This window comes from Nothoprocta perdicaria, unplaced genomic scaffold (assembly GCF_003342845.1).
Source record: "Nothoprocta perdicaria isolate Ctin4 unplaced genomic scaffold, notPer1 scaffold_57, whole genome shotgun sequence".
NCBI lineage: Eukaryota > Metazoa > Chordata > Aves > Tinamiformes > Tinamidae > Nothoprocta > Nothoprocta perdicaria.
The window spans coordinates 1,275,276-1,295,025 of record NW_020455832.1 but is presented as its reverse complement, the minus strand read 5'-3'; the positions used below and the strand labels follow the sequence as shown (position 1 = coordinate 1,295,025).

The 19,750-nt window shown below is 39.2% G+C and overlaps 1 protein-coding gene across 1 annotated transcript in view; it reads right to left on the bottom strand.

Annotated features, from left to right (window-relative positions):
* Positions 1–19,750, bottom strand: part of PARD3 (par-3 family cell polarity regulator) — a 388,174-nt gene that overhangs the window by 119,456 nt on the left and 248,968 nt on the right. Inside the window, exon 21 of the mRNA XM_026048772.1 lies at positions 14,313–14,529. Within this exon, the coding sequence (XP_025904557.1) occupies positions 14,313–14,529 (217 nt within the window). The remainder of the gene's footprint in view (positions 1–14,312; positions 14,530–19,750) is intronic.

The following is a 19,750-nucleotide window of genomic DNA, read 5'->3' as shown; positions in this document are numbered from 1 at the left end:
TTGAAAAACTGTAAATAGAAAGTAAGGAGAAAAAAAAAAAAAAAAAAAAGGAAAGATAACATGGTTAAGTTTCACTTAAAAGGTAAAGAAGGCTCCCCAAAAAAACTCTCCAGTATTTCAACTCAGCTTCCACAGACTAAAAATATAGAAGCAGATGCACACCCCCCTACTCTGCAATATGGAATACCACATAAGGATAGAAGAAATCCTAAATTGTAAGCATCAACAGCAGACTGGGATTCACAGGTGCCTGATTATATTTGAACACGAACAAAAACGCAGCTATTTCTCTACAACCGAGGCGATTTTGCCTTGCTGGATGTGGGCGGGACRCGGTTCCCGTGGCGTGTGCCGTGCCAAGGCAGGAGCTCCCTTTTGTCCACACTTCTGTCCACACTTTTGTCCACATTTTGTCCCGGCTCCTCCGCACTCCCACCGCACGTGACAACTGCGAGGCCTCGCTGCAAACACGCYGACCGAGGCGCCCCTGCTGCTGGTGTCGCACAAACTGGGCGCCAATTTAGGTATTAATAAGGCTGCATTGTGTGCCTTTAATTACCAGTGTCCACCACAAGTGTGTAGAGAGACTAAACCGTGGCTACTCCTCAATGGGTTCTCTTAACTATGCTTCTAATTCCTGCTCTGTTCATTTTAATGCATTATTGTTTCAAAATACAATGCTACAAAATTGCAAATTACATCTGGCTCAAGGGCTGATTATGAGAAATAGTAGCACTTCTGCCTCTGTGTGAATAACTCTGATAATAATGAGAGATTGATTGAGCTCCAAGAAGTCCATATGATGAGAAGGGTCAATTTGAACATTTCTATTAGCTTCTTTTGTTAAATCTAACACTTTGCCAGGCCAGAGACAAATACTGCATCTGGTTACCATGATTTTTTCCAAATCTACAGAAGTACAATTGAGAAAATGGGTACTGGTCTAAAGACAGACCTTATAAGAAATGCAAATGAAACATTAAAAAAAAGAAATCCATTTTACTGGTACTCAAGAGAAGAAAAAAAAAAGTTGCAAAGRAAATTTGCTTCAACACTTTCCTAGCAGAAAGGGAAGAAAAGCACTTAGCAGCATGAAGAGTCTTCATAATTCCATTTTACAGCCGAAATGCTTGCTTGCATTTATATGAGCATGGCATAGCTTATACGTAAACATGAGCTGCAAAGAGCAAAGTTAGGAAACAGGCAAGAGGCAAAGAAGCGAGGGCACGAACGTTACACACTGCCTAGTTACACCAGGAAATTGCAGCAAYATTACCGAGACTTGCAGCCTTGCAGTTAAACTGTAGAATATATGCAGAGGTTAACGCAGATATACCAAAGTTAATAAAACTACTGACAGTTCATCTGGAACCTTCCAAAGATTAAAACTTCCCTACAGATCTCATTATCTAGAGGAGTTAATATGTCGGTCAGCACTTTTTCTGTCTGTTACGGAAAATCTTGGTTGAAACACATAGGCTCAAGAACAACTTCTGTAGGGTAAATTAAGCAAGATGCGTCGTGTGGTTGTATCTTCAGTCTCATTCACATATTTATACACACTAGGAAGTCATGAACATTTTCCAACAGAGGAAAACAGACACTATTGCAGGAGCCCGAGGGACACATCTAAGGCAAATCCCTGTATCCCTGGACGGGTGCTCGGCTGCCGCTGTCCTTGCAGAGGATGCTGACCAAGGAGCAACGCGGCTCCCCACGGCGAGCTGAGCTACCTGCGCAAAGGGGAACTTCCCATCTCCTTCTCAGTTCCACCTTGTCACTTACGTCTCTTTGGGGATAAAGAAAAATAAATTTAATTGGAAAACTATTAAAAATAATGCTGATGGGATCCTTTCACAGGGTGCCACAGAGCACAGTTAAATTAGGATACACTGAATGCCACTGAATCTAGCATTGCCATAAAACAGAGGACAAAGAATAAAAGCTACAAGGTGTTTTAAAATTTATAAACAGGATTAAAGCACAGGGACCAGTCTGAGCCAAGCCTCTGGTTGGCATAAATTAGTATGCTGATGTTGACTTTGCATAGTGATGTCTATTCTATGAGCTGATATCCTGCCCCGCAGCACAAAAATTTAGTTCATATATGCAGGAAAAAGAAGAGGGAGATTTTGCACTGCCAAAGGAAGAGGGAGATTTTGCACCAAGGGAGCAAAACTTCCCTCTGGACTGGATGCAACGAGGCGCAGGTGGATGATCCTGGGGAAGGCAGCTTGGCAGCCCGTCCCCGCAGCAGCTGGTCCGGGGTTTGCCCAGRGCTACCGGAGCCCTGGAGACCCCCAGCATCCTGGTGCCACCAGGAGCCGGAGCTCGAGCTGCCTTCATGGCAGCTCCACGGAATAACTGCATCGGCTGTGATTTACAGCGCTGGTTATTGCAGTGCCAGTCTGGAAGCCAAGAGTTACTGCAGATTGAAAACATGTGTAGAATCCAAGATCTGCGCAGCCCTAATGAAAGGTGAAAGACACGGGGGGCTTGGTCCCAGCCAAGGGGAAAACAAGCTCCTCATGCAGCAGATCCCAGGCTGGCACCAGCCTCATAAACACCAGCACTTTTGTTCTTATTCTCATATGCGCAGACACTATGGGAAGTGAGAGACTGGCCCTATATTTTATTTATAAAACCAGACAGTTGATWTTTAAAACAAGCCTGATGTCGACATCAAAGCCGTTCAGCTCCCCATTAGGACGTGCCAAGAGCCAGCCCCAGCGAGGCCGGCTCTGCCTGGGTGAGAGGATATAGCGAGGCAATTAGCATCGCCACCTTCSTACCTCTCCTGGTCATAAAACACATCCTGCAACTACCACTTAAAAAATAATTCTCAAAAAAATCCCACAAATACTGAGGAAAGCAGTACAAAGTCTTCATGTTTTGTCTTATGCAAGTAGCTTTYTTACTTTGGCAGTCATAAAGCACAACAGAATTAACAAAATATTTAGAGCTCCACCAGGATTCCTAGCAGTTACGGAAGGAAATACTGCTGGTATCATTACCTGCTCAGCAGCACCAGAGAAAATAAGTGTTTCAACTGTAACACTAAACCTAAATTTCCTGTAATACTGCATTATAAATTTCCGGATTTTAACACTATGGGTTAAAGACAAAAAAATGCATATATAATAATATTGTGAAATATTTTACATTTATTTGTGATATGTTGCTGTTGAAATGTGTAATAGCAATTCAACTTGCATTCTAAATACTGCTGGCACACCTGGTGTTGAATATGCTAGAAGCACTCGCAATTGGTATAAAAATGCACTACATTCATTATTGTGGTACTCAAAAATGCTGATACAACTAAGACCCTTGATGCATTTTTTTTTTATTAAATCCTCTTCCGCAGAACTTTACAGAGCCAATCCATAAACTTTGTTTCTTATTGAGTACTAGCTAAAATAGCATAACAGGAAAAAGGAAATCTACATATATTTTCAGTCATCTAGAAATCACAGCCATCTTCCAATATATACTTCCAATATAAACTCATCACAAGCATTAGGGAGCCATAGATAACGTGTTTTTAGCATACAAATATGCTGTATTTCTACAATTCAGGAAATGCCAGAGGACATCAAAGCACTCAAAGAACAAGGTACTATTTCATTTTTCAATGAGAAAACGGTTGCTCCTCAAAGCTTAAATAACTTGCCAAAGTCTGGAAGATTTTTAAACTTCAACCACAAATAATATAAGGACCAACTTTCTGCGAATTTAATTTTTAGTATCTCCCTGGCTGGCAACGTCTACAAAGTTAATACATCTACTGCAGAATTAATTATTCCTGACAGGAAATTTCTCTACCAACCYAGCACTGCCAACATACTTTCAACATATAATAGAAACCTTCTAAATTAGCTGTATGGCCAGTATGCTATTATACTTGTTGAAAAGAGTTAAGACCATCCAGTAGCTCCATGAAAACACACTACTGCTCTTTTTCCTTTTAGGACTAGGAGCTACAAGACTAATATCAACAAAGTGCTGAAGGTAGTGTTAGAATTTGTAAAAACTGTGTATTTATCTTCTGGTGAGGCAAACATTTCAACATTTACTCTTAGTGCCATCATCGGCTAGCCCAAACAGATGCTGTAAAGCTAGTTCTTGAAATGAATGCATTCCAGCAGGGTCTATTTTACAGACACTGACAGCCTTTTCTTGCACTCTTGCTTATTTTAAGTTTGCATAGAAGCAGTAAAAGTTAATATGCAGTAGAACACTACATTAACTACTGAAGCGTTATTGCACATCAAACAGGTTTACTGCTACTTTGCAAACATACTTACCTGAGTGCCATAAAATACTGACATTATATAATGAGTCAGATCTACTGCCGTGCATTCCAATCAGGTCTGCACACTGCTGATGTAAAACCAGGCTCTCGAGACAAAAATAACTTTATAGAATCTTTGCAAAAAAACCTCTTTTTTGATATAGGCCTGTTCAGCCCGAAGAAGAGAAGGCCGAGAGGGGATCTAATCAATATATAAATATACCTCAAGGGAGGGAGTGAGAAGCATGGGGCCRGCCTCTTTTCAGCGGTGTCCACCAACAGGACTAGAGGAAATGGCCACGAACTGAAGCACCAGAAGTTCCACAGGAACTTAAGGAAAAACTTCTTTACTGTGAGGGTGACAGAGCCCTGGAACAGGCTGCCCAGAGAGGTTGTGCAGTCTCCTTCTCTAAAGACCTTCCAAACCCACCTGGATGCCGCCCTGTGCCCCGTGCTCTAGGTGACCCTGCGTGAGCAGGGGGGTTGGACTAGATGATCTCCAGAGGTCCCTTCCAACCTTAAGGATTCTATGGTTCAATATACTRCATTAGAAATTAAGTAAATATACACCAAGCTATCAGCAACAGGGTAAGGACACAAATATGCACATCATATTTTCTGTATGAACAAAGAGGCACCTTCATTGTCTCAAGGAATCCTTGGGCTGCAGATCAGAAAACAGACCGGAGAAGAAGCACTWTCCGATTGCCCTGTTCAAGTGCTCTGCCCTTGACACCCACTACTGACCACAGTCAGAGACAAGCCATGAGGGTACAGGGACTTGCAGGGCTACTTCAGCTTGCTATGGCCACATTCTTATCTTCTGTTCAGCTCTAGAACTTGCTGAGCATGACGAGAATTAAAATAACACCTTTGCCCCATCCAAAAGCAATATAAATCACCTTTTCCTGTCACTTCTGAACTACAAATATTAGAGGTTTTATTTGACAGCTGCGGTTTGAGATGGAAATGAGCACCATAAGCATTAATGCAACACAAATTTTACGTTTGTAATTGCAAATCAGGTGGCATTTTCTAATGCAGAATAAAATAGGAAAAAGATATCTGTAACTGGTTTTCTCCCTCAGTTCCAAAGAAAATCATCACCTCTTCCAGCTCAGTGCATCACATCAGGTSTCATTTGGTGTCAGAACAGCCACTCAAGCTTGGTAACATAATAGCTACGAGTTGAATAAAGGCAGAAAGGCAGATTCATGGAAACACAGTAAAATATCCTGTTTACAAATAACTCCTCCCTTAGCACTTAATACACACAGGGTGTCTTGYAGTCGCAAGCACAAGCGCTCAGCAGTGTTCCTTCCTATATGTTAGTGTTCAAGGAAATGTGAGGACAGAAGTCCCTCAGATAATCAAGCATTTCAGAAATCCTTAAAATTTGGAATGACAACTTCATTGTACATTCACATGTTTTTATGTGAATGCTTTACACATGAAAGATAAGTAGGTGCTAATTGATTTAGATTTTCTGTACCAGTTTATATTATATAAGATATATTATTCAATATATCTTATCCATATCTCCTCTTATATAGGATAAATAAATAGTTTTCATGAGGACTAGGGTTAAGCTGTGAAAGAGCTGCTGAGAGAAGCTGCAGAATATCCATTCTCAGAGATATCCACCACTCGGCTGGACATGGCCCTCTGGAAACCTGGTAAGACGTTACAGCTAGTCTGCTGTGAGCAGGACTTGGACCAACCAGAGGAGGTTGGTGCCAGCCTGGGATCTGCTGCATGAGGAATTGTTAAAACTGCATCTTTCTATGCGTTTACTGTTCTAATTTTCAATATCTGYCCAGTTGTTTCTAATTCTATTCATTCTTTGCTTTTATTTTTTATCCTTCCTCTGTTAACCAGAACTGATCAAAAGCTTCAAATTAGAGGAATGCCACACACAACACAGTGAGCACTGTGTTTCTGTCTTCATCTTTCTATAAAACTTCTGTTCCTCCTTTTTATTTATTTATTTTTTTGACTGTGACATTAATAAAAACAACATCAACCTAAAAACTGAAATAAGATCTCTGAGTCAAATGTCTTTTACCTATTATTTTACTACTACATTCAGCAAAACTCAGGGAGGAGCTCACAGAATATTTCCAGCTACCCTGTAGATACCATTCCAGAAATCATAGTAGCTTATACTTATTTTGCTGTTTTCACTGACGTATTTTATAATTCTGCCTTTAATTATCATTTACTGCACGACAATGAGACACGCAGAAATCCTCACAGAGGCATCAGCTTTCCAACGCATCGTGAATACAGATCATTGCTCACGAGGAGTGAAATGCAACTGCAAGTCGGAGCTCTGTCTCCTAGCAAAGGATCCTGTCTCCTGCAGATGCCAACTTAAGTAGCTCAAGTAACCTTGACATAATGGCCTATGACATGTTCTGCTGTAAAAATATATTAAGTTGCATTAATTTTCTTCCAGGAAAGCATTTCTATTCCTGCTTGGAAATAAAGGTTTTGAAGGAAGACAGCTTTAAACATACAAGATCTATAAACTAAGCATCTTTAAACTGCATCAATATGCAAGTGCTATTGGTAGTGAATAAAATCTCTAAAGAATATTCCCTACAGATATAGAGATGGATATCATTTATAGAGCTTTTCATCTAACAGGACCTATGCTTTTCAAGAAAGTATTTATCTACCGTACTTTGCTGGGGACTAACACATTGACTAACTAGTAGTCTTCAATTATCACATCAGGTTGGAAAAAAAAATCTTATTTCTTCACAAGCTAAAGCTAAAACTGACTTTGAATCTCTGAACTGTCAACAAATTCCTCTATGAAAAAGGCTTGCTTTACCAAGATTATAAAGTGGGTGTCATCCTTGACACTTGCATTCTATATTCATACACCAGGGTCTGGAAAAGAAATGTTTGGGAGCGTCGGGAAGGCTCTTGGAAGGCTCGGCTGTCACGCTCCGCGCTCGCTTTGCAGTCAGATGCTGCGCTGTAGATGTCAAAGGTTTGCTATTTAAACTCACTGACAAGCAAAGGGAGAATATTGGGAGAATATGTTAGCAGCTACTATGAACTTGTCTCTAGTAACGGGTCATCCTTACACTTATTTCTGGATGTTAGAAACAAAAGCCCTGGTTTTATTCAAATTAAAAAAAAAAAAAAAAAAAAAAAAAAAACAACCCACACACAATATACCCCCATCAGACTTACAAGTTCAAGATTTACTCAGGGAAAATCCAGTGTTAAGAACAAAGCCCTGTTTCCTGTCAGAATGACACATACGATTATGTTAATCTCTCATTTCAAATCCACCCCTCCCGATTGCATACCAGTGCTTTCTGTGTTTCATTTAGAAGTCACAGAGTTTACTAACCACTTAATGAAGCCGCATTCCTTAAATCCCTGACAGATTATGTGAAGTTGTTTGGTTTAGCAATAAGAATTTGCCATTCAACTAACCCCAAGTACATGTTAGTCATAAATAAGTGTGATGCCTGGTGTTGCAGAGTGCCACAGCAGAACACAATTTCCCTCAAAACAGCTGATTCCAGCAGCCAGAAGAAAACAGGGAAGACAGAAAGCGCGGAGAGGGTGAAAAGCACATTGCTCTCCTTTCCAAAAAGAAAAGTCATTTTCAATCCAGCTTATCTCCTTCAGGCCCTTATTTACTTTTAATTGGAAAGAAGGAAGTGAAGAATATGAAAATGCTCTGAAAGACATTGACGAGAGTCCCCGATAATTGTCTGCATCAAAGGTGACAATTTRCTGCATGGCTGACTTCATTTGAAAGACTTTTCTGAGTCCGTGCATCCCAGCAGCTGCTCGAAACTTGGAAACAAATCAGAACAAACTAGCCCAGAGAAGCGTAAAACAGGGAGAGGACTGGGCTCCTGAAACGCGAATCGGCCCCTGCTTATGCCCCACGTGCAGGACTCAGAATATTCCAGGTTGGAAGGGACCTCTGGAGATCATCTAGTCCTGCGACTGCACATTCCCTAGCTGYCAGCAGAAGAGGGGAAGCAGGTGGGGACTTCACTTTAGTTACACCACTTGGCTTACAAAGTGGAGCAGGCCCAAACCAGAGTACAAATGCCTCAAGCTCAGCGTAGCTGAGAACTGACCCAGCTCAGCTTTGTGGATGGCACGCGCACCGTAAGCACAGCAAGCTCTTGGTGATGTTCTCAGATGGGTATYAACAATCCAGGTGCAATTCTGGGTGCTGACAAGAATCTTTGCAGTTGAAATGATACGGCAAACAGGTGTTTAACCTCTTTCTCCACTGTTCTCAGATGGAAGATTTATTGCGTTTTGTGCCATGAACAAAGCACCACAAAAAGTTGCGACGTTTTGGAAGTCGTTCCCATGTTTTCCATTAAGTCCAGAGATCAGCACGTGTCATTCAGTGATACGCAGTCCCATTAGTCATGCCCTCCAAGGAAAATGCCATTATTGCTGCTTCTTAAGCTACTGAATGACAAGAATCAGACCATGGGTTTTATTTTATCAATTTTGAGGTATTTGTTGACTGGGGTATGCTTCAGCTGTATTTTACTAACTCAGACACCTTCATGTCATGTGCCTGCTTAAAAGTCTGAAGGTTGTTATTAAATGAAAGAAAAAGAAGGTAATTACTAAATCAATGATATAACCCTTGTGATTTGCTTTTCATCTCTTCACAGACATTACGGGGAGAAATCTTAAATGAAAAACGGAGTAGGCAATACAGGCAGGAAGCAATGTAACAAGCAGCAGTAATCTGTGTATGTTGTTCTCCCAAGTGCCCAGTCAGAGGTCTCAGATGGCTAATGTGGTTGAAATGTGTAATGCAAAGCTACAAATAATATGTTTATGAATCTGGACATGTTCGGTGCACCCTGGAAGCARCTGGGCTGGGGGGCAGGGGGTGGAAAAAAGAGACAACAGTATATCTGATTTCAGCTAAAGAAGGTTTCAAACTAAATTATCCATTTCCTCTCTCAGAACTGGAAGAAGCAATTCTACAAGGCTCCTAGTAATCATTTTAAATGTAATTGTAGGATTAGATTTTAATGGAAATTTGGGGAATATTGCATTTGCATTGGCTATCTAGTGCATTGATTCACACACCTGTACTCTAAAGCAGTCAAGAGAGAATCGAAGACCAGGCATTGTATGTAACAGCTTTACATTTCCAACAACATTACAGCACAGATCTTGAAATGTAAAGCCTCCAATGCCACCATCACACAGGCACCGATTAATCTTAGTCTTACGCCACCAATTTCCACACACACTGCTTGTATCCCATTGAAAAGGTATGTTTATGTAAGAGAAAATAATTTCTACAGTAGAAAATGTATTTATTTCATATAACCTACTTATCCCTAATTACTTCAAAATGACATTAAATTGATTTCATAAGTAACCTCCAAAACCAAAGGAAGTATTTTCTTGCCAAGACTCAAGCATCAGACAGAAAGAGCATGTTCCCTCAGCATCCTTACTTCACCTCAGCAGTTTCAGCACCTTTCTGTATCTGCAAATCCATTTTTATCTGATGTTGATTTCTATTTGTTTCAGCACATTTTTCTTATCATGCACTGACATCCAATAACTGTGTTTCCAGCAAGACATGTTTGATAGCTTGACCTTCTCTGCTACAGAAACCTGAAGCTGCTTTTCTTTCCCCGACTTTGTCCTTATTTGCAACATATTAAAGGTTTAGTTTCTTTTAAAGATGATGTTCTTCGGTCACACCCTTGCCTGTTGCTGACCATCTGATGTACATGATTCTTTTATTATAAAATGAGAGTTCTCAAATATAAACTCTCCAATGAGAGTTTTGCTACCAACGTTCTTGAGATCAAAATAAACCCTAAAAAAGGTGACATAGTCATGTGAAGTCACCGTGTTACAGAACCACGGCCCAGGGCAGCCACAGGGAAAACTGCACATGACTCAAGGAAGCTGAGGGAAGATACTGAGCTACCACTTCATCCATCTATGGCCTATCATTTTGAACCATCAGAACTATATCCAAACTTGTACCATGGAAATAAGCATGGATGAAATCTGGGGATCTTAAGTGACAAGATGTACCACAGCAGAGTACCGTTGCCATTTCATTACCCAAAGTCTAAAAACTAAGAATAATGTCCTATCTCCCTGTTTCACGTTTGCAGAGGACTCACTTTCATGAATTTTTCAATGAAACTACCTTGCCTTTGACTGGGCCAAGTGCAAGGAAGGAGAAGTAGGCATATATTATTTCTCCTTTTATGCAGAGAAATGTCAAAACTCACAAGTAGAAGCCCAACAGTCCATAGTATCCCTTTCAGCACTAACCATAGGTGCAGTGTGTGAAACATGAGGCCTTCTTCATAGGCAGTACTACTATGACTTATTTATCAACTGATCGTTTTTGTCAGATCCATTTTATCAAGACRCAAAATCTCTACTAGAAATAAAATCAGATCTAAAAACGAATAAATACATATTTTAGATCGCACTTAGAGAAACATACTTTTTAAAATAATCTTCTTATGTCAAAACAGCACCCGTTCAAGGCTTCTTACAAAACCCACAGAAAAAACAGCAGAATAGCAGATCAGCTTCCAAAAAACCATTTCCTCAGCGGGCAGTGGCCACCCAGACACCACTTAAACACCAGCAGTGGAGAAGGAGGAACAGAACAACCTTTCCCTTGGATGTGATTAAAGCCATAGGAAGAGCATAAGATGCCACTGAAGGGATGACATGGAAAACASAGGAATGATACGTATAAGCTTTACCTTCAAGCAACAAACATTTTGGTATAAGTGAGYTCTGGAGCACCCACAAGCAGCAGCAAGCTAATATATCAGCATTACTCCAAAGACCAGTGTCTTTCTTCAACATTTTTCTAGATTTACCTGTACTCTATGCTAAWCTGTGCATAGAAAGAAGACTTCTAAGCCAAATGACAAATTCATATTAATCTTTTCTGACCTAAAATGTCAATTTGAAGAAAGAGAAATACACACATATGCAGACAGATGTWTTTCACAGGGAGAAGGGYGAACTTTCAGACTGTTCATGGTCTAGTGGGAGTGAAGGTCTTTTGGAAATAATGGGAGCTATGTGTGCAAGAGCCCTGCAGACTGCACCCCGCAATTCCCAGTTCATGACCACAGGCAGGCCTATTCTCTTTATTCTGTTTGATAAAAGCAGTAAAACAATGTAAGTATTTAAAAGATTTACTTATGATAGTAATGTGCGATAGCACATCCCTGAATCATCAGGGGATTTCTTGRAAATGATGAATAGATGCTGAAGCATTAATGTAACCTAGGATTCTCTAGTGGGAGTTTGCATCTTACAGAACAGTTTAATGAAGATTCCAGTACCAAATCCTATGATTTTAAATGACACAAGCAGCCTTATTTTTATATGTTATGTAGGCTCCATTTTATGAGCTGTCAGTTTTCATATAGCAATAAAAAACCCCTTGGCTATATACAGACATTGGAATAAAGTGTCAGTTAACAGTAATTCCGTCCCACAAGTGTTCTTGCCCATATAACCTAATGAAGACAGATTAAAGTTAAGGGCACTGAAATGGAAGACGTAAGTGAAAACGGAGAAAAGAAATAGAGGTACCAAGAAATCACAATGCTGCCAAGCATCAAAAACATCCAATTATGCTTTGATCATGGCTTGAATTTTAAATGTTACTGCCATCATTATTTTTATCGCACTTTTTTTCACCAGCTACCTGACATCTATGAAATATGTCAGATCAATAGTAAAACAAAACGTGTTGTAGGCAGAAGTACAAYCTTAACTTGCAGACATAACAAAGCCCGTCTCTCAAACACTATGGAGAAACATGTCAATAAAGGAAATCTAAGCAATGAGTGGAAATGAGGCATAATGCTTAATTCCTTCGATCAGCATTTTCTTATTTGCCAGGAGCATTTCTCCTGGGTGGTTGACAAGGTGCACGTTAATTTAAAGATCCAGGAGGAGTCAAACTGCATCCCAATGGCACTGCTCCCACATTAATTAAGGAGACTGAAAAGGGAAGTTCACTTAGAAGTGGTGCTAGGGCAAAAACACCTTAAGGAAATGTTGACTGCTATGAAGAGTGAAAAAGAAAGCTAAAAGAAAGCTATYGTGAGATTTTCTGATCCATCAAATTACTGTTGTTTTCAAATTAAAGATTTTGAATGTCTTACACTGACTATAAAAGTCAGRAGAGAAACCAGAAGTGCATGATTAAAGATGGCATTCGCTTCCACTCTTGCACTTTTTGCCATCTAAAGCTTCCCGGGCCGCATGGAAATAGGAGACGTCAAGCTCTAATGCCAGAAGGCTGAAAACAACTGAAGAGCCTGAAACAATCCAGCTCTGCAGAAGATGAAGCCTCCTTCACTTGGGCAGGATTTTGCTGACTGTGTGCTAAAATTTGCAAGGGCAAGAAGCTCTCTCAGTGCACCCCAGGGTACTGCGAATGGTTGGAGAAAATTGAGGACTGAGGAGCTGCTCAACTTTGTAGGCGCTGTGTCATACTGCAACTCAAGGGATGGCCCTCATTTTACCCAATAAATTACTTATGTTCCATGGAAATAAAGAATCAAGAAGCTGTAGAAAAATAGGTAAGATTGCAGGAAAGAACCTGTCTGCACTTTGGATTTTTAAGCCTCTATTCAAGTGAATAATGTTGGGACTGAGTTTTCAGTGCAACTCTCCACTCGAGTTTTATGGGAGTTTATGTCTCACAGAACAATTTAATGATGTTCACAGGCTCAAACTCTAAGGTTTTACCTGACAGCAGAACTCTTCAATCTAAGCAGGCAAACACGAAGAAGGTAAGGAGATTGTGTGGGATTTATGCCCGACCAGCCTGAAGCACTTTCCTGCTATCTGAAGYGTGAGACCTTCTCATTTTGGCATTCCATGGCATATATAGCCAAATAATCTGACATTATTTTGCAATTTCTAAATATAACTAGTATTTTCTAGCTTTTTTTTTAAATATAAAAGTAACAATTTTTGCAATATGATACAAAGTCATGGAACAAGTCTTGAGCAACAACCTATAATCAATTAATGTTTTACGGGATAAAGAACATAACAGGAAATAAGTTCACTGAAGCTATACGTACATGTTTTCAGTGCAATCATTTTAATAAATCTTTAAATTGATACCTATTTTTCATTGCATATTTAAATAATGAACCACTAAATATATAAAAGAAATCTAATACAGTCTTGATATTATTTTCTTTTGGAAATATATTTATTGACCCTACCTAGCTAAAATAAAGACCAATCTCGTCTCCCTCTCACCCCTTCCCACAAGTGATCCAAGTTGCCTGTCACGTTTCACCATGTACTCAGAGCAGCAGGGTGTCCCTCAGCAGCCTGCTCCTTTCAGAACATTTATGTCATTTCCAAAAAAAAATCTCTGTGCTTGGTAAAATCAAGGCTTTCACCAATCTTGCAGCTTGGAAAGAAAAAAAAGTCTTTCACCAGCCTGTGGGTTCTGAGAGCACATAACCTTATTTAGATTCTGTTTTCCTGGAGATGAACATGCTGCTTTTCAATTTCAAACTGATTCATGGCTTTCCCATCATGCTTCCATAGTAGCAAACAGGCATTATAGTAAAGATAAAGCCTGATTTAATAACACACACATTTKTGGTATGAGATTAGGAAGAGCCCAGTGTAAGAGGAAAAAAAACCCAAAACTTTTAACGTGTCAAGGCACACATGCACTGCTTAGACGTCACCAAAGGCTCTTTCCAAGACTAGGCAGCTTGAATGTTTAAAACATATTTCCCTTGCAGCTCTTCCAGCCCACTAGCCAACTGCTTCCCTTTCATGCTGAGCTTCTTCCTTCACATAACACTACCAATAAACTTAGAAATTATGAAGGGTGAACCTATACACATGATGTACATTTTTGTATATAAAAAATGGCCTCAGGAAATGGTCAGAGTATAAAAGAGCAAATAAATATGAAGCTTCATTCTATAATTCATTCTTACAAAACACCTACCTGAACATGTCTCCCAAGCCTTTCAGCATTCCTTTCTTTGCCTTAATTTTCTCCTTCTCTTTGTCTCGATCTTTCTTCTTTTCTTTCCCCGCCTTTTTCCTGTCACCTTTATCTTGGCTTCCATTCATCTGCCGCTCCAAGGAGTGGGATGGCTGGTCACTTGCTGTGGACACAGATTCTCTACCAGATCTTGAGCTTTCCTCTGTGTCCTCCTCCACTGAAAAGGAATATTCAGGCACTTAAGTGGTGTAAGAACAAAGCTTTTTTGTTTGTTTGCTTTCAGAACATTACAAAATATATTTGGAATTAGAATACAGACATAACTGCAAAAGATGTCCTTGTTTTCAAAATAAGTATCTGTTCATTTTGGACTTTCCTAAAACGTTCATGTCTATTAGGAAGCTTAAAATATCCAAAGCAAGGAACTTACCTTTCCAGGATTTGTACTTTGTTTCTACTGTAAATAATGTAAGAATTAATAAAGGGTTGCTACCTTGCCCCTTCATTTCAGTATTTAAATCTGTTAAGAAGAGTTTTAGGAATGACTTCAAGAAATAACAGCAGAGTAGGGTGCACAGTGAGAAAAAACTTAGTAACACTTTAATGAAAATATAAATGTCAGTAAGGACTGCTAACCCCCAACACAAGTCTTAGCAGATCTTTCCTGTTGCTGCAAGTACCACAAAGATTTTTTTTTTCCTAATTCATTGCCAGGAGCAGTATAAACTTCATTACACCTCAGGTTTCCATTCTTCCAAAGCAGTAACACTGATAGAGACAGCACAGCCTTARGTGTGAGGATACTATCCAGTGGCCAGGTAGCATTTTTAAAGAGAAGAGAATGTATTCTTTTATGAGATGAGAGTGTATTTCTTCTCTGCTTCTAATTAAGACAATCTCAGAGAAAATTAGGTTAAATAGAACACTGAGAAAKAAAGGACAATTTTCAAGCTCATGTATCAGAATCCTGCCATTATTTTGATTTAAACAGAAACATGTTTTTAGTAGCCTATGATTTTCTCTTATAAACATAATCACATATATAAAAAGTTATATATATTGTTATTGTTATACCTGAAAATCTCAAAGACTTTTCTACAACCAGTAGAAATGAGTGTTTCTTTAGAAATTTCCCACATGTAGATATCTTTATAGTTTYGAAACTTGTTTTTCTTAGTCATCTTTCATATTCACCTTCCAAATAATTCACTGGGCCTGAAAAATCTACATTCTCACTCACTGAAAGCCATTCAATATTCTTTCTTCACTCAGTCATATACTTGGCCTGCAAGACACCAAACTCTTCACTTTTTTGTACTACAATACACAGATGTGACAAGAGACTGTTCTTATTCACCAGATGTCCCAAGATTTCTGCAAACATTGTCCAACTTGGGAACATCACTTAAACACATCTCTTGTCAGATAAAACTCAGCATTAACACTTATTTTTGAATCTTAACCAATACTCTGAAGCTCATCCCACCAGAGAGGGGAAAAAATAAATAAATAAAAATGATCCTGGCAATTCATGYCATTAACTTATCACCAGAACTGCTATGAGTTAAGTAGATGCTGACATTTTTCAATTGCAGGCATAGTTTTTTAGATTACTGTATTTTTGTAGTTTAGAAAATTAAATGATGACTCTTCTCTGTATATTTCTATACTGGGTGTACTTTTTTTTTTTTTAAATCACAATGTCTCTAAAAGTTCCAGATTATATTTAATTCTTATTAAGAGTAGTGGAACACCACATTTGAATAGAGATTCCATTCTTTTGCATGATAATTTATAGGTACAATCTGTTCCAGTTAAAACCAACTGGACATTTATATGACTGTGCCTGCAAATTAATTTTTTTTTAAAAAAAAGCATTAAAAAATTGGCAAACTCTTAAGTCAAATGTTTACTGTGGACTTGCTAGAATTTTAAAGATGAACAAATTTGTTCATATTCAAAATGACAATACATTAATCCTAGATATGTACTAGGTGTATTGTGCTATGCAGAGTTGCTGAACAACTTGTCATAACAATGCTTCCTCCTTTATCATTCCTTTTGCATATCCTACGGAAATCATATTGCCTCCTTTCTGCTCCTGTGCTGCAATAAATATTTGCCCATCACACACAGCTCATCAGCAATTAACTCCTTAGCTCCGAATGAACCCTGTGAACTGGCATGCCTGTTCTCCTGGAGTAAATGCTGGCATCTCTAGGAGCGTAAAGAGATTTTCAGTTTTCTTAAAAAGGCACAACATGAAACTTGTTTCACTTTTATGCAGCACCATCCTTCTGAAGGTAACATACACCTAATTACTAGTGTTTAGAACAAATGCAAATGCTACCCAATTAAAATTCAAGCCCAGGCTACAAATGAAACTTCTCGTTTTTGCTAAGTTGCAGTGATGGCAGCAGCTTGCTGCAAAAGGCAGCCTGCTTGTGTTCGGTTGCTGCTGCTTCCCTCCATTCCTGCACTCCCCGACTCCTCTTCCAGGATAGCAGAGCCAAAAAATTAAATTGAGGTATGCTTTCAAGATCCATTAAAGCTGAAAACTAGAGTAATTTCATGAGCCAAACTGTACTAAAGAGAAGTACAGAAACAGGTATTATGAAGCTATTCTCCTAATTAGGCCATAAACTGAAAAAGATGCACATGAGAAATCAAAGCTCTTTAATGTGAAGCTATTTTGCCACCAAGCTTCTCGGCCTCTCATTGTGATATTTAATACAGCCGTAGATTCTAGCAATTAAGATTCAGCAAAAGATTAGAAAGCTTTGCCGACTGCTCTCAATTCAGCCACGTTGCTCTCATTCAGCACACTAAAGATAAACATTTTGCTTCCAGTCAGCTATTTCAAATATTAAGAAAAAAAAAATCAGGAAAAATCATCTGCAAAAGCTGAACACCCCCACCCTTCCCCAAATGCTACCTCACTACAGYCACTACAGCTCAGATGCAGCTTCTCAAACTCATAAAATGCTTCCCCAGACATGGGCCTTGCTCTTGGGTTTTCATTCTAGCCTGGCAATTTCAATCACACACTGTGCCAAGGACAGCTCACACAYTGAAAGAAGAGAATCCGCCCCTTTGCCTGAGACACTACGTGTACTTTGATGGCTTTCTTATATGAGGTGAGGACATGTTAACAATTCTTCTATAAAATACAAACCAGTGCTGCTATTTGCTATCCAGAGAGGGTCACTGTGTTTAAGAAAGGAGCACTCTTTGCACTGAAACATTTGGAGGAGTAAAAGGAAAAATCTCAAGCAAGACAAATGAATTCATCCTCATGGGCACCAGCAAATTGACCACCAACATGTTTGCCTGGGCTTTACAATGACAGAAAGCCACAGTTTAATTCCAAACAATTCTAGAATAATTAAAGACAATTAAAAATATACTCAGCCCATGCAGTTATGGCAGYAGCAAGACATTAGCTACATTACGACCAGCTTGTTGAATTAACTTCTGTATATTCAAAGGTGTCCAGACGTTGCCCAGCTGAAGACACCATTTGGCAAATTCTCTGCAACCAGAGGCCTGATATAATTTACCTACAATGGAGCAGACTGCAGTTTTAGCACAGACACAGACATGCCTTCAGAAAGACAGGCCCCAGCATCTGGCACTTTGCTCTGCTCCAGGTCTCACCAGGACCAGGCCAACTCCACAGCTTCCACCAGCCACCATGAGAAAGGGCGAACTCAGAGGGCATCCGTGCTGTTCCTAGCAGTGAATTTGGTCCAGCCCACTTACTATATTTGCTCAATTCTTCCACCACTCCCTGCACTGCAAGCTTCTATATTGTCACTAGGTATTTCATTGTGGTGTATGGAAGCTACTAAAATACATGCAACTTAAAATGTGCAGTTTTATACATTTTATGTAGTTTTAAGGGGAAAATGTTCACTACAGTTAGACCTAGCTGACTGCACATAGTTTGGTCACAGCTTTTTCAGGTCTTATTTATTCTCTGAAATCTGAGAACAACCTCACCTGTACAGATCACAGTTGGTCAACTCGAGACCTCTGCATCTGCACAGACTAACACACATCCTGCAGCATTTCGATGGCCGCCAGAAGCTTGGTCTGCCTTCCCTTCTTCATGCTATTCTCTATATGCATTGCATCACTACGCTCAAAACTCCTTGCAGTAATGCCATAAACCTATAGCAATCGCCTCAACAGCGATTCATGATAACAGTTTTGCTGTATTTTTGATCAAATGAGGCTAAATCTTCCGTAACTTCCGGATAATTCTTGGACATCTGATGCCTCAAGCAGGATGTTACCATCAGTTGGGTCACACCAAAACAAGTCCATTTGTTAGAAAAATGTGGCCTCAGGTCCCAAAGACCACAGACACACAGTGGGAAGAATGATCAGAACCACTAGACTTTTTCTCAAGCCCATTCTTCTGTTGGTCAGAAAGAGATCTGACAGCCAGCAGCACCAGGCCAGCTCTTAGCCTCGCTGCTGCGTGAAATTGCTAGGTGCTGGAAAAGCAAAGCAGAATGAATTCTGCCCCTAACTATCTTTGAGAAAACTGACTCACAAAATGACCTTCATTTCAGTCTCAGAATATTTTTAGAAACAGGCAAATTATAAATGCCCGAAGAGTTCCAAAAAATGGACGGGTGATCACACAAGATGCTTATAACAGAATTTTACAGAAAATAACACTTCATGAAATWAACTTTCTGAAATTAAAAAAGAGAAAAATCCCTTTCAAGATTTTTCTGTCAGCACTCAGACTAAATATTTCAATACTTAAGCTTTCCTGGCATCATCTTCATTCATAAACTTTTAACTAACAGAAGGTTGATTAAAAAAAATCCTGCTAGTGTGTGACAAGTTGAAAATAGTATAACATGAAGGTTAAAAATTCARTATTTTAATACAACCCCTGGTAGATGTAATTTACCATTTATACTATTTTCATTCCATATGAGTTGTCATTTTASCAGCCCATTCTCACATAGTTCAATAATGATAAGGTTAGCTTTGAAGTGATTCTTTTATGTTAATGACATTCTCCACATGTTGGGTCATACTTGGGGTTAAAGAACTGAAAATGTAAATGAATGCCCATTAGGGTGGGTAATAACTGATCATTAACTTTATATTTTATTAGATCTGCCAGCCTTACCCATTCTAATTAAAGGATAGTGATTTCTTTTTCCCCCCCAAACACTACAAATGTGCTCTTTCAAGTTAGATGCACACATATTTTTAATGTGTGCTTTTTTTCTTACTACCTAAAAATTTTGCTAATTTACATTAATAAATTAATGAGCAGAAAATTTTCATAGCAAGTAATTTAAATAGACACACTCCTGATAATCTTATTCGCTTATTTTAAGAAGGAAGAAAACTGCGGGGTGTTACAATCTGATAACACATACGAAGCACAAGAGCTTGAATAAACTTAA